Source organism: Gallus gallus, chromosome 28 (assembly GCF_016699485.2).
Source record: "Gallus gallus isolate bGalGal1 chromosome 28, bGalGal1.mat.broiler.GRCg7b, whole genome shotgun sequence".
Classification (NCBI taxonomy): Eukaryota; Metazoa; Chordata; class Aves; order Galliformes; family Phasianidae; genus Gallus; species Gallus gallus.
The window spans coordinates 3,920,924-3,935,149 of NC_052559.1; the positions used below are offsets into that span (position 1 = coordinate 3,920,924).

Consider the following 14,226-nt stretch of genomic DNA (forward strand, 5'->3'; position numbering starts at 1 on the left):
CCTGCATTGAAGCATCTTCAGAGTGGCAGCCCTGGGAGGTATCTGCACCCTGTGCCATGGCTGTGCTCCTATCAACAATCTCATGCCAACGTCTCAGCTTACACACAGTACCCAAAGAGCTCACCCAGAGCATCACGAAGTTCTTAATTATGTTTACTACAATTAACTTCATGGGCTTGCTCTCAGAATGCCTCCTTATGGCAAGTGTGTTTTTGCACAGGGAAACCTCTTCTCCCTTTGTGCACAAATGGAACACAACGATATCCCATCACCACCTAAAATGGCAGAGATGTCCTCACCCCAACTGGATCAGTGCTCCTCTGGGGAGCCCAGCATGCAGCTCCGTGCTCCCATCCCACCGTGTGCCTTGCAGCACACACAGCACCAACACTGGCACACATTTACAAAACAGATTCACAAAGAGCACGTGCATGTAGGGGCAAGTACTACAACGAGAGAGTGAGGATACCCGACTGTAACTTATGAGCTTTCAGGTATGAGTGATCTTCTCAGATATTCTTCAAAAAAAAAAAAAAAAAAATCACAGTATGCATACTTGCATTAATTAGCAGCCAGCAATTATGCCAAAAGATGCCTGAAGAGATTGGCTCCTATCAGCACAACACACCGCCTGACATGGGAACCACCGACTGCCCCAGTAACTTCTGAGCAGGATAGGAGACCTCAGAGACATCGACTCCAGCAACCTGAGTTATTTACTGCCCTGTTTGCAGCAGGTTTGCACAGAGAGCTGACAGCTCTCCCCTTTCCTCAAGCAAGCTGATGGAGGAGGTCTTCCTTTACAAAAACAGAAGTGATTTCTGAATAGAGCTGCTGTGGTCTTTGTTGCTTCTCAAGCATCAAAAGTTGGGAAAAGTTTACGAGTGAGTTGCCATTACACATCAAAGACATTGGCCTTCCCAGCAGCACCCCTCCTCCCAATAACTCCCTCGCAGCTGATAAGAATCTCGTGTTTTCAGTTTCACATCTCAAATCTGCACTGCCATAATACCTCACATCCAAGCAGATGCAGATTCATACCCTGAGAACTGTTTAACCCATTTTGCACACAGGCAAGCCCCAGTCCTTACGGCGCTGCTCCAACGGGACTGGGAATAAATGAGGTTCCTGACTTCCTGCTCATCACACTGCATCTTACTGCAGCATAAAGCAAGCATGGCCTTTGTGGTGACCGAGCTTTTATCCTGCTATGGACAGAATCTGGGTTGGATACAGCAGCAGGTTTGGAATCTGGCCATAAGGCGATGCCCCTCCATCAGGAACACCTGATTCACCTGTGCACCACGAGTCAAAGGGAACATCCTGTGCCAAAGCAATGAGCGGCTCTGAATTCATGCTTTGAGATGCCAGTGTTCAGACATGGAAGGGATGCCGGCCTTTTAGGAAAGCAGCAAGAACCCGAGCTACGCAGAACTGCTACAGAAGGGTGCTATCATTTCACAGCACCTACCAGTGTCAAAATCCACCATTTACTATAAGAAGAAACTCTGACTTATCCATACACGCTGCTCTGTCGGGAGGAATCAAGCTGCAATTCCAACTCCTCTGCTTGGGCAACTACCACCTATTATTTTTCCTACATCAGAGCTCAATGCAATCCTCTAAGCCTCAGTCAGTAGCTCAAAGTGCATCCTCCTCACAGCCTGTATGGTCTTCTATTCAGGACAATGCTTCTTTACTCAGCTGCTTGTCACAGCTGCCTGGGCTCATGGAAGACACAGCACCAGTGTTGCACAGGAGCGGCTGGATGCCACAGCAGGAGCCAGAGCTGCAGTCTGCCCTTCAGATTCAGGCTCCTGCTACCCTTAATGCACAGGGAGCTCCTTCCCAGTGCCAGCCAAGCACGTCTCACCACGCAGATCCCCCTCCCCACTCACCTTTTGGAAGTACTCATGTCCACGGGCTCGTCTCCCGTCTGAACCTCCACTTTAATGGTTGCTTTCACCTCTCCGCTTTTTAACAGTCCTTGCACTTTTCCAGCTCCGGGGTCCGTTTTTATTTTCATGTCTCCTTCGGCACTTATTTCAGTTCCTAACAGTCCTTTCTCCATCTTTAGTTTCTTGCTGTCCACATCGTTATGCGGTACCTCACGTTCTAAGGCTCGTTTCTGACTTCGTGTCCTGCATGCTTCCTCTGTCATTGTGAGGCTCTGGGGAGAGAGGAGACACCAACGAGTTAAACGCTTGGCAAAAAGTAAGTTGGGCCAAACACCTTCATTTCAAAACAGGGCAAAGTACGGCAGAAGAAGTTCTGAAAGAGCAATAAAAGTTTTGCTCGTACGCTCTCCTGCCCTATCTGCAGCACACATCTCAGACTGCAGCTACTGAGCACCCAGCATCACCCTGCTCGTGCTTTTCATATGAAGCAAAAGCAAACAGAGAAGGCAAAACAAGAAAACACGCTCGAGCCCCTCCGAGTATCAGCTACGAGCAGGAACTGTAACAGCAGCAGCAGGAGGCTGCACCGGGGAACACGCAAACCCCCACCACTGAGAAAGTTTGGAGCTCTCCCAAGAAGCAGGAAGGAGAACGTATGGATTTGCCTGACATGCAAATAAGCGTAATTACAAAACTGGAGATTAGGATCGGGCTGGGAGCGCTGCCACGTCTCTCCCAGGACCCAAACCCAGCTGAGGGCTTCGGAACCACCGCGCCCTGCATGGAGAGCCCTCCACGCTCCTGGACAGCCACGGCCCCTCCTGGGAGGAGAGCCGGGCCAGGCGGGGGGCAGCGCGCAGAGCTCAGAGCCGTGGGCATGGCACCGGCACCGGGTACCTGTGGACACCCCTCGGACGCGGAGCTGAGTCAGGCTTTGATCCCATGACATCACTGGGCTCCACATGACCCTTCCCAGGATGCAGCCTGCGAGACAAAGCACTTTCCAGAAACCAGTCTGAGCCGGCGGCGGGCGACCTGCAGCAGGGCTAACCCCAGCGCCCGCAGCATCCCTGCCGCTCCTCCTCTTCCTCCGCCCGCACTGCCGGCCGCCCGGGGCTGGCACAGGGCAGGGGGAGCCCTCCCTTCCCTCCCTAATTAATTAATTAAGAGTCCCTCCCATCACAGTTCCTCCCCCCCCCCCCCCCTTCCCTCCCCCTCCTTCTAAACTGGATTTCAAGAGCCAGGCCGACGCACAATAGTTGGACCAAGTCTTCCCAATGTTTTTAGCAGTGAGATTAACATAATTACGCAACATAATTAACCTCTGCTCACCCCCCCCTCCGCCCCCCCATTATCCACCAATGTCACCCGAGCGCCACGTGAAACCACAGTCTGGATGCTCTGAGCCCCTCACAGTGACCAAGGGCTTCTCTGCCCACTGTTATAGGAAGAACTTGGTTTTATTTTAAGGGACAGCTGCAGTCAGCACACGGCTCTGCTCAGCCCATTGCTGTTGGACTCAGAGCCGGGCAGGAAGGTGTCAGTCTGTCTGTGTGTGTTGGGCTGAGCTCAGTGCCCAGCAGCAGCGCAGCAGCTCACACCCAGCTCCAGCAGCGGGCAGCCCTGCAGACAGCAAGGCTGCTCCTCACCCCAACAACCCGGGCAGGAATTGCAGATCTCACTGCTGTTCGTTCAGTGCAGATGTACCTGAAGCCACATCTGCACCCAAGGGCCACCGGGCAGCTCGTGGACACCGGGGTCTGCTGTTATCACAGAGCTGCTCCTGCAGGAGGGCTGCTCAGTCAGTGCAAAACCTCCTTGAGAAGACAAGAAGCAAAACCAAGCAGATCTGGGTTCACTTCCAGCATCTGCACATCCCCTGGTCCTGGAGGAGAAGCACAGCTCCAGCAGTCGGTGCTGCTCTGGCACTGCTCAGTGCCTCCATGCTTCAGGAAAGTGGGCTCTACACTTTAGGAGTGTTTCCGAGATGCTGTAATTCCTATTCCTTTGTTACTCCCAGTTGTGATTGAGATGGGGAATTTCAAGCTGTACAGAGGGACTCCATCTCTACTGCACGGCCCAGGTCTAAACCCTGCATGCACAGTGATATTTAAAAATAACACACCAAAGTCCTACAGGGGATGGAAAAACAGGTAACAAACCACAACCCCACATTACACACCCGTGTTCACAGCAGCTCAGCTGTGCACAGTGGGGCAGAGCCCCAGAGCCCACTCAGCATCCCTGGGGTGAGCCCTGCCAACAGCACAGGCTGCATGCAGCACATGCACCCTCCCAGCACACCCATCCTGCTGTAGGCTCCCCAGGACAGCACACAGCAGCAAGGAGCCTTTCTATTTTGCAACAGCAATAAAAAGGCAGCAACACAGGACAGCAACTGTTAGGGAGAAGATTGCTGGATACGTTGGGATTGCATCTCCACCAGCTGATTCTGCTGGGTGGGCACAGATCAGCAGCTCAGAACACCCAGGCCCTGCAAAGGACAACACATCGCTTTGGAAACCATCCCCAAATCCCAACTTCTGTTCCTCCATCTTTCACAGGCACCAAACAGCACGAGGGGCAGGCAGCATTGACTCCACCTCCCATTCTACAGGAGGAAGGGTAAGTAAGAATGATGCAGTAAATTTCAAGTTTTTATGGGAGGTTCTGCTCTTTATTACAGCGAATAGCACAGCTCGGAGCGGAGCGCTCAGGACTTCAGCAGCCAATTCTCAGCTTTAAGTGCTATTGCTGTAACAGATTAACTCCTACCGTCAATTCGAAGGCAGTTTAGCATACAATGCTTTGCCCCAAAGCCCTCCACGCTGCTCCACTGCCCTCTGAGCACACTGCCAGCGGCCAAAGCCCAAACCTGTGCTGAGCTCATGGCCTGGGAAGCACCACGCACGGCAGTGCCTGTGGCTGCCACCTGCTCAACTGCTGGAAAAGCTACAGAATGGGAAAAAGGAAGGTCCAGTTTGACATGTAGGGAATTAATTGCTTTGTGCCAGTCCTTCCAGATGTTCAGTGTGGCCCAAACCAAGTCAGGCAGCCCCAGCATGGCACTGATGGCACTTGATTCTTATAACATAGTGATGGGAAACAGGCAGGGCTGAAGCGAGGAGGACACCCAAGGCTTTGCTGAAGCCCCAGCAGCAGCAAAAGGAACAGCACTCATATCTCAGCGGCCAAAACCAAAGAGCAGCAGTCCTCCTTCCCAGCATCAGAAGTGAAGGAGAAAACAACAAAAAGAAGGGCAAGGTGACAGAAGAGGAAAAAGGAAGGTGAAAGCACGTGCAAGCCAATACACCTGGGTGAGCAGCAGCCAGAGGTGGCTCCAGCTGTTTTTTAAGTGCAGCCGATCAGAGCCTAGAGATGCCTCAGCAGGCGCTCTGTGCTGCAGCTGAGCTCTGTTTCCTGATGTGCCATAGGTGCCGCATGGCTTTTTGTTTGTCTTTTTCCTATACACTCACTGAGAACGAAGGCAGAAGCGAGATCTCCTTGGAAAAGTTGTGATCCCTGCGTGTAGCACTGCATGAAGGGCTGTTTGGATCTGCATGCCCACACACGCACACACAGGAGTTCACAACCTGGCTGTCTAAATCTCAAAAAAAAGTAGATTTCAGGAATCCAAATTAATGGCTGGATGCTCATTAGGATTTCTTTCTTTCTTTTTTTTTTTTTTGCAAAGAATGAATGAATGCAGGATAAAAACAGCGGGCTGATAGAAGTGAGAGCCCCAACACCTGCCCACACCTGGGCTCCTGTGCCGCCCCGGGGCCGCGCTCCCCACGGCAGCACCCCGAAGCAGTGGGGCGGGGGGCAGCAGGCGCCCTGCTGCCAGCCCACCAAGGGTTAAGCCCTGCCATTTTGGTGCCATTCACCGATATGTCCATTAAGGGTGTTACATAACAAAATGGCAGCCCTTAACCCTTTCCTCGCCGGCTGCCACGCTGCCGAGCTGCGCGCCGACGCCGGCCGGCGGCACTCCCAGGCGTGGCGGCCCTGACCCCGCCGTGCATCAATGGGATCGTTTCCCCTCGCCGGGAGCGTGCAGGGGGAGATAAGCGGCCTCACTCAGCGCTGCTGGGTACTGCTGGTAGAAGCTGAAAGCCCACAGAAGTTTCCTCTGTGCCAGGGCACGAGGCACGGCGAGAGAAGCACCGGTGGGCACGGGAACGGCGGCACAGCAGTGGGTCGGTGGTGGAAAGCATGCCAGGGCTGCAGCCTGGTGCTGCAGAACAGCCGAGCTGCAGGGCAGCGGAGCACCGTGTAGCCCTGTGACAGCAGCAGCAGCCACGTGGCAGCGCTCAGCACCCCCAGGTCCCACTGAGAGCCCACCAGCACAGCGCTGTGCCCACAGCACCACAGCTGCCTGCAGGAGGAGGGCATCAGCCTGCATGTGACAGCGTGTGTGCCATTAGCAGACAGCTGCCCAGGCTCCGAGCACCACGAGCAGAATGCTCTGCTCTTGTCCAGGCAGGAAGGCAGAGGTCCCACAGCACAAGGAAGCGTTGCTCTGCTTTGCTCTGCTTTTGTGTCAGTGCACCTTAAGAGAAATCACTATTTATGGTACAGCGTGGCTCCGTCGGCTCCCGATAACGATTAGAGCACGGGATTCTGAGTGCTCCGTGCACCACAGTAGTCACAATTCCTAACAGAGCTCTGCGTGCCACAGATGATAGCAAACAGAGCTGCATGGCTGTGGAATGGCTGTGGCCTGAGAGGTCAAACTGATCTGCTGGCATTTGGAGAGGACCTCCAAGAAGAGCTCACTGCCAAAGTGTCCTTAAGAAGTACGTGCTTCTTTGTTTTAAATGCATGGCCACATCTCCTGCGCTGCTCTTCCTCGTGCTGCTGCCCTTCCCCCTGAGCAGGGACTCACATCACTGTGTCCAATGGCAGCAGCACACAGCCCGACCTCACCTCCCCAGCCCCACCAGCCCTCACAGATATGAGCTGATGCTTAAGAACTGCTCATCCATATTTTCACCCCAAAATAAGACCTACCACCCATCCACCCCACGCTCACCCAGTATTAGCTACTCATACAGCCTCAGTCCACCCAGAGAGGGGATAAGCAAAACCAAATGCAAAGGACAGCACAGAAAGGAAGACCTAGGCGATGCTGGGAGTTCTCCTATTCCCCACTTACCCCATTCTTTGATAAATAGCTTTGGAGTTACATCAGTGTTAAGGCCACAGCTCGGGTTCACAGCGTGCACTCAGAGGGTGCTGCCCACAGCCACTGCGCGAGGGATTTGCTTGACCTGAATTCTCCCCCAAGTTTTATGGATCTATTTTTGTCTAGAAACCACTGGGCAGGAAGTCTGCTAATGACTATGTCTGGGCTTTGTATTACCAAAAAAAAAAAAAGAGTTACCAAGATTCCTCAGAGCAGAACAGCAGTTATGTACAAGCCTTGATTGGGGCTCAGAAGGGCAGCATTCAGGCAATGAGCTGAACCTGAAGGAGACGGCACTCATGTGCACATCTCTGCAGCTTCAGAGCTGCACGGCGGGCGCTCGGAGGTCGATTACTCACTGATCAAGAGAGCAGATTAAGAAGTTTCCACAACTGTGGTCAACACGTCGAAGCGTGGCAGCGATGCAGTGACTCTCACTGCTGCTCCCACTCCTTCGCTGCCGGCTGACGTCACACAGAGGGCGTTGGTGTGACATCACTTGGCCCTTCCCTTCCCATGGAGGTGGCTCTGTTCTGCACACATCTGGGCTCAGGGCTCAGCTCTGAAGCTGACTATGCTACAGACCATAGCAGAACAAACCAGTAAGGCTATGAGCAGTGACACCAACAGCTCCTCTAGAAAAACATCCAAAGTGAAGACCAGAAATACTTCACACGGATCAGCAGAGGGGAAAAAGCACCAAAAAACAGCCACTGGACAAATCCTGAGAGTACTAATTAAATAATGGCTCATTTGACGACCCATTGAGAGGTGAGCACCACCAGCACAGGACAGCCACTGCTAAGGGCCTTCCAACACACAGCTTCACATACACCACTGCAGAGCTATAGGGCAGCCACAGAAATCTCATTTCCATTCACCACTTCACTTCTGGGGGTTGCACAAACGATCGAGATCTACACAGGTCCCAGGGGAGGAATTTCTGTGCACTCGCTATCGCCTCTCCTCTTGTTCAAGACCAAAAATACTCTGCAGCTGTTGTGAATGCCCAGCTAAAAGGAAGCGAAACTCCTTTGTCTGCCCATCAGTAAACTACGGAGACGTCCCAATTTCAGAGTGCTGGTTAAATGTTAAGTGAAAGGAGACTTTTGGTGAAGGCAGAATCAGAGTTCAATACCTGAGCTCTGCTACAGCCAGCCAGCAGAACCCCCCGATGCCAATGGCAGACCCCAGCGCCGTCCCCTTCCCATTCCTACCTGTCAGTGAGGTTCATGGGTCCCGCGGGGGGTCCTGTCTGCACCCAGGGGCTGAAAGTGACCGCAGTGCAGGTCCTGCAGGGAAAGACAAGGAGGTGAGCACACCTTTGGTCCCCGCAGTGATGAACCCACTGCCTCCAGCTGGCATGTGCTGAGACAGCGACCCTAAAACCGTGGGAAGGGCAGAGACTGCATCCTCTGCTTTGAGCTGGGAAGGAATTGAAGTCAGGGTTCGAATGCTTTCGGATCAACACACAAACTCACACTCCAGCCCCATTTAGCAATCAGCCATTTGGTGTTTGCAGGTGAAGGATACCCGAGTGTGTCCTCGTGCCCAGATGGATGCTGGCTAAATCCCAGCGGGGTTCTGCTGGGAGCCCAGCACTGCTCAGCCCCACATTGTTCCTGGGGGCACCTGAGAACATGTCCACAGCCCTGCTGGAGCTCCCATCAAGTCCACATCATGCAGAGAAAGTAGGGGGAAATCACTTCCTGGACAAGTGAGTGTGTAACATTCACTGTGATGGATGAAGCTCATGCGTTTATCTGCTTTTTGCTCCACAACAGCTTCTGCTGACCCACACTGGCTCACACTCCACAAAAACCCTTTTATGATCCCACACGCACAGCACAACGTCCCCACCTTTCCCCTTCCCACTCTACAAAGACACCGAGGGAAGAAAGAGTGAGCCTGCACACACCAGTGAGAAAACACCATCCAACCAACCCATGAGGCCACACACCTGATGGGCAACGAGCCCACACGGCACTGCTGCTGGTCCAGAATGAACACCAGGGCCACAGCACCGACCCAATGCCTGCTGTGCTGCTCAGAGCATCCAAAGAGGTTCCAACGGATCAAACAAATTGCTTCAAAATTGCAGATAGAGGAACTTAATGAATGGATATGCAACTGCGTTCTGGGCCTTGATTAGCTATCTAGAGGGCAGGTCTTGCTAATTATAGCTCATCCTATTAGTCCAATGCTTTTCTAATTAGTAGCCCATTGAAAACCATCACTATAGCTACTCCAGGGCCTTCGTGAGGATTCAGTGGTGCTGCGAGCAGCAGCCGTGCTGCGGTGCATCCACACCTGGTTGGGATACACCAAAGCCTCTGAAAAGCCATCACAAGTGATGAGCTCCTGTGCTAATTAGTAGCTGTGGCACTGCTGCAGAGAGCAGGGAGCTGCAAGTTGGGACACTGCTGGGAAAAAGGAGGGGGGAAAAAGAAAGGAAAAGATTTTGGAGGAGTGAGAAGGGATCACTCCTTCCATCGTGCTCTGGACATGGGGAATCTGAGCCAAGCCGGGCTGCTGGGGCTCCTGCCTGCCTCCATTTTTAACAAACTGTAGCATTAAACTCCCATCGTGCTCCTGTCATGGGACTAAAATAGTTTTCATCTTACGAGGACACGAGGAGCTGTTTAACTGCTTCCCTGCCATGGGATGCAGCTCTGCCCCGCAGTGACGGCGCTCCGAGCGCCCGCAGCTCCAGCCCAGCATCCCCACAGCACACAGCACTAAGGAAGAAGGGTTGAGACGTTTTGGAGGAGTTCCTGGTAAAGCACCACCGCAGGGATTCTCGTGGGAAGTGGGCACTGAAGCAGTTAACACCGGGAAGTGAAACTCGGCCGGAGCAGCTCCAGCTTTGACGAGTCCCAGCAGAAGGCAGCGGCCGGAGCCGTGTAGCCACGTGTCCCACTGCCACCAGCACCGCCATGCTGGGACACCCAGCCCATGGTCCCCAGGCTCTGGGATAGCATCCTTCCCCTGACTGAGCTCAGCTCAGGGTGCTGGGAGCCCACACTGGCACCTGGTGAAGGGTTTTCCCCTACAAAACAACGACAGAAGTTGTAGATCAGAACAGGGCCATTGCATCTATAGTGACATTACTGAACCCCATCAACGCTATCTGGGAAAGCAACAGGTCAGTACAATTAAAGAGAATGACAGAATGGCCTGGGTTGCAAAGGACCACAATGCTCATCCCGTTCCACCCCCTGCTATGTGAGGGTCACCAACCAGCAGACCAGGCTGCCCAGAGCCACATCCAGCCTGGCCTTGAATGCCTGCAGGGATGGGGCATCCACCGCCTCCTTGGGCAAAAATCACATCAAGCGAGGTTCTAAAGATGTCCTGTTTTGAGAAGGCAGGCTCCAGGTTAAGATTAAGGCATGAAGCTGTGACACAGGCACGCAGTGCACACTGCTCCGTGCGTGGCTCCCCAAACAAGTGATAAGAAAACCCTGTGCTTTTTGGAAGGCTGAGCAAACCGGTCAGCACCAAAAGGAGTCACATTTCAATCTAAATATTGACACACGAGGGGTTGGCTTCTGCCTCGTGCTCAGGTGTGCTTCCACCAGTGCTTCTGAATACAAGAGTGAAGTCTTCCAAGTGTTGGTCCAAAAAGAGAACTCAAAGCCATACAAAAGCAGCAAGCCAGTTGCTTTAGCTTTAGCCAGAACTTCAGCTTGCATAAGAATTGACTCTGCCTTGCAGTGGAGGTGCCACCCCTTCTGCTCCTGGCCCATGTTGGTACCCCACCAAATAGCTGGGAATTGCTGCCTGATTCCGGCATGCCCATGGATCAGGAAGGCTGCAGTGTGCTCTGCCCCTCCACTCAGTGCTGCCCCATAGGAAGGCAAAGAGCCCTTTCAGGTGCTCATTACCACCACTGCCACCTGTTTATTGTGTACCAGGCCGACTGCAAATCAAATCTGTTACACACTGAGAGCCTCTCTCACTCACTCCCAAATTCCTGAGCAGAGATGAACACGCAGCCATCAACAGTGCCCCTAATTACCCCTCTGGATCAATGCCTGCGCTGGGGCAGGAACATGGAGCTGGGTGCAAAGGGAACGCTACCCATGGGCAGCAGCTGCTCCAGCTCATCCATCCCTTGGAGAACACTCATTTTCCAGCATTCCCTTACAGATGCCAAGAGCCACCAAACCCCATGGCAGTGCATGCACGGATCCACAGGCAGTGTGTCCTCCCTCCAGAGATCATCGCAGTGCCACGTTCTGCCCTCCCTCCCCAGCCCTGTCCGATCTGAGCCACCACTGCCGTCTAGTTGTGATACGTGCCATGGTGGTGGCAGAGGAGGGGGTGTCTCTGTGTACTGCATGGAATGGTTTGGCAGAATATCAGAGGGGGAAAGGGGACGTGAAGGCATCACCTCGCTCACTCAGTGCCCAACAGCTCCAAGGATGGAGGAGACAGAACAGCAGTGGGTATCGGCCAAAGCACAGCCACCACCCTCTGCTTCACAGCACAGCATTCCTCTTCTCTGGGGTAATTCCATTTGTGCCCACCTGGCTTCATCCAGCATCGCTCCCGGAGGTGTGGCAGCAGCATTCTTTTCCTTTTCTTTCTTTTGGAGCTCGAGGTACCGTCCTCCACCGACGACACGCTCTTCATCTCAGTGGTAGGAGTGCGTTAATAACCCATAAGCTAATAATTTTGTCACAGCAATCTTCGCTTCCCTGCCTGTATTATTTAAAAGCCAAGCCGAGGGTGTGCGTGGAGCATGACACTGCTCAGCAATCCAAATAAGGGAACGAAATGGCAGCTTGGCAGGAGCCCAGCGGCCACACCTATTGACAGGGGAAGCAGCACAGCCACCCCGGTCATTAGGGCAGGAGCTCTGTGCACAGCAGCACCCACCTGCAGTTCAGTGTCCCACCATGCGGCTGTGGGGTGCTGTGGGGTGCATGCTCAGACCCTGACCCCATAGCTACAGGAAGCGCGGCTGTCGCCGTGCCCATGGGACCGAGGGGCTGTGTTGAGCAGCAAACCATCTGGGTGCTGCGGAGCAACACGTGCAGAAAGCAAACAGGAGATGCACGAGATCAGGGTTAGGTGGTGCGATTGCACTCCTTGGTGTGACTCCCACAAAAACACGAGGGTAGAGAGCAACCAGAGGTGTGACAGCTGCAAGGAGCACTCTGCAAAGGAAATACTCCCATGCGTCTGTCAGTCTCCTAAGGAATCAATAGCACGTAGTATTAAAAGGAGTCATCTTCAGCCACTTCTATAACCTCCATCATCATCACAGTTCTCAGGCACCAGTGACCGAGCAGCCCTCCAGCTGCCTTTGTTCCCTAAACCACTTCTACCACTTAAGTTCTGGCCATTAGTAAGCCATTGTCTCCGGGTTTAAACCGGTTTTGGTCCGACACACTGAAATGAATCCATCCCTCTCTGGACAGCTTTGCTCAAGGAAGCGGCAGCAGAATCGTTTCAAATACACTTAATACAAATGGATGGAATAAAGATCGCGGCTGCAACCCAGAAGGGCTCTCCCAGACCTCACCGTGCTGTCACAAAGCTCAGAATGTCAGCCTAAAGATGCAAGAAAGACTCCATGCGTCCATTGGGGACTGATGTGTGCTCCTCCCCAGCGCATGCGGGGCCCACAGATGACAGCTGCTGCCCTCAGAACTGCTCGGCACAACCTGGGCACCTCCCACAGACACCAATGAAAGCAACAAGTTCTGCTCTCAAGCACTCAGAACACAGAAGTTCTCCACTACTTGTGATGGGCTGCCAACCCAGATGGCTTTCTGGGTGCAAGTGATAAGCCTTGAATATAAAACTTAGCAGCAAACAAAGCTGGGAGTGCACACACAGCAGCGTGCAGCAGGCGTAGGAATAGTTCTGGTTTGTTGTGCACCAGTAAAACACAGCAGATCTGTGCTGTGAATGGACCCGAACTGTGGCTCAGCACATCTGCACCAGGGACACGCAGAACCATGGGACCCAATGCTGCTGCAGACGGGATCTTCTGAGATCCCATGAAACATGAATGCCTTCAGTTTACTTCCTCTAATTCTTGTGAGCATTTCAAAGCTCACAACCACGTGGCTGCGTCAGCAAATGAGTGGCCAGGCACAGCTGATGGGCTGCAGCAAGGAAGTCCTCCTGCAGCAGTAGGTAAATAAGAACGAGTATGAAACCTAAAGATCCCATTTACTGCCTCATTACAGCATCTGCAAAGAGTTCCAGGTTTGCAGCATAAACCAAACTGAGCAAGAAATCACTACTGTTGATGTCGGGATGCGTGCAGCAGCACCAGCAGTGGCTTTGTTGCTCTCCCCATTTACCAGGGACCCACCTGGGGCTCACACTCCATCCCAGCTGTGTGCTGGGCAGCTCAGAGCTGCTCCAAGGAGCAGCGGCAGGTTCTGCAGCCAACAATGGATCGCACTGACCCCACTTTGCTACGGTGTGCCCAGGAGCAGTGCAGGACACCAGAACCAGACAGTGACCTCCATGCACACTGATCCTCTTCATTCCACAGCAGCTCACTATAGGGCACCACAAACAAGCAGGGAAACTGCAATCAAGTCATTAGTCACCCCATGATTGTCAAGGGGCTGGAGATGACTCCTCTTCCAAACACAGCACAGCTCCATGCAGCGCACTGAGCCAGCAGACATCCCCAGCAGGGCAGGAGGGAGCAGCAGCACAGCAAGCAGGAAGGCAAATGGAGCAGCCCGGTGTGTGCTGTGATCACCACTGCCCTGTAGGGCTGTGTGCTTCCATGCCAGAACCACGCAATGCGTTCTGCCCCACACCCCCAGAACAGAGCCATCCAAAAGGATCATGCTTGGTCATAATGATGTGCTCAAAGGGGCACCTGGAGGCCTCCCAGCCCAGCCCACCCCTCGTATGGGATGTACAGAAAGCCTGGGGAGCTCAGAAATACACCTGGCTTCAGCACACCACCTGCAAAGGCACAGAGCCATCCGGGAAGGAAGATGGGAGATAGGTGAGCACAGTGCTCCTCGTGGCCAAGGGACCCCTGAGCTCCACGTCAGACCGTATCTAATGGCCTTCAGCATGTGTGACACACCAAAGTTTTACTCTCCTGCATCACACAAATGTTTGCACTTCCTAATCCAACAAACTGCCCTGTGC

General features: G+C 53.3%; 1 protein-coding gene across 20 annotated transcripts in view; it reads right to left on the bottom strand.

Annotated features, from left to right (window-relative positions):
* The window catches only part of GATAD2A (GATA zinc finger domain containing 2A), a 43,953-nt gene that overhangs the window by 17,865 nt on the left and 11,862 nt on the right, over positions 1-14,226 (bottom strand). For 13 of the 20 annotated variants that reach the window (XM_040653540.2, XM_046904580.1, XM_040653544.2 and 10 more), the window contains 2 exon segments: positions 8,304-8,378; positions 1,899-2,170 (listed from right to left, as the gene is read on the bottom strand). In XM_040653540.2, coding sequence (XP_040509474.1) covers positions 1,899-2,161 — 263 coding nt within the window. In that variant the 5' untranslated portion in view covers positions 2,162-2,170; positions 8,304-8,378. 20 annotated transcript variants of the gene reach the window in all.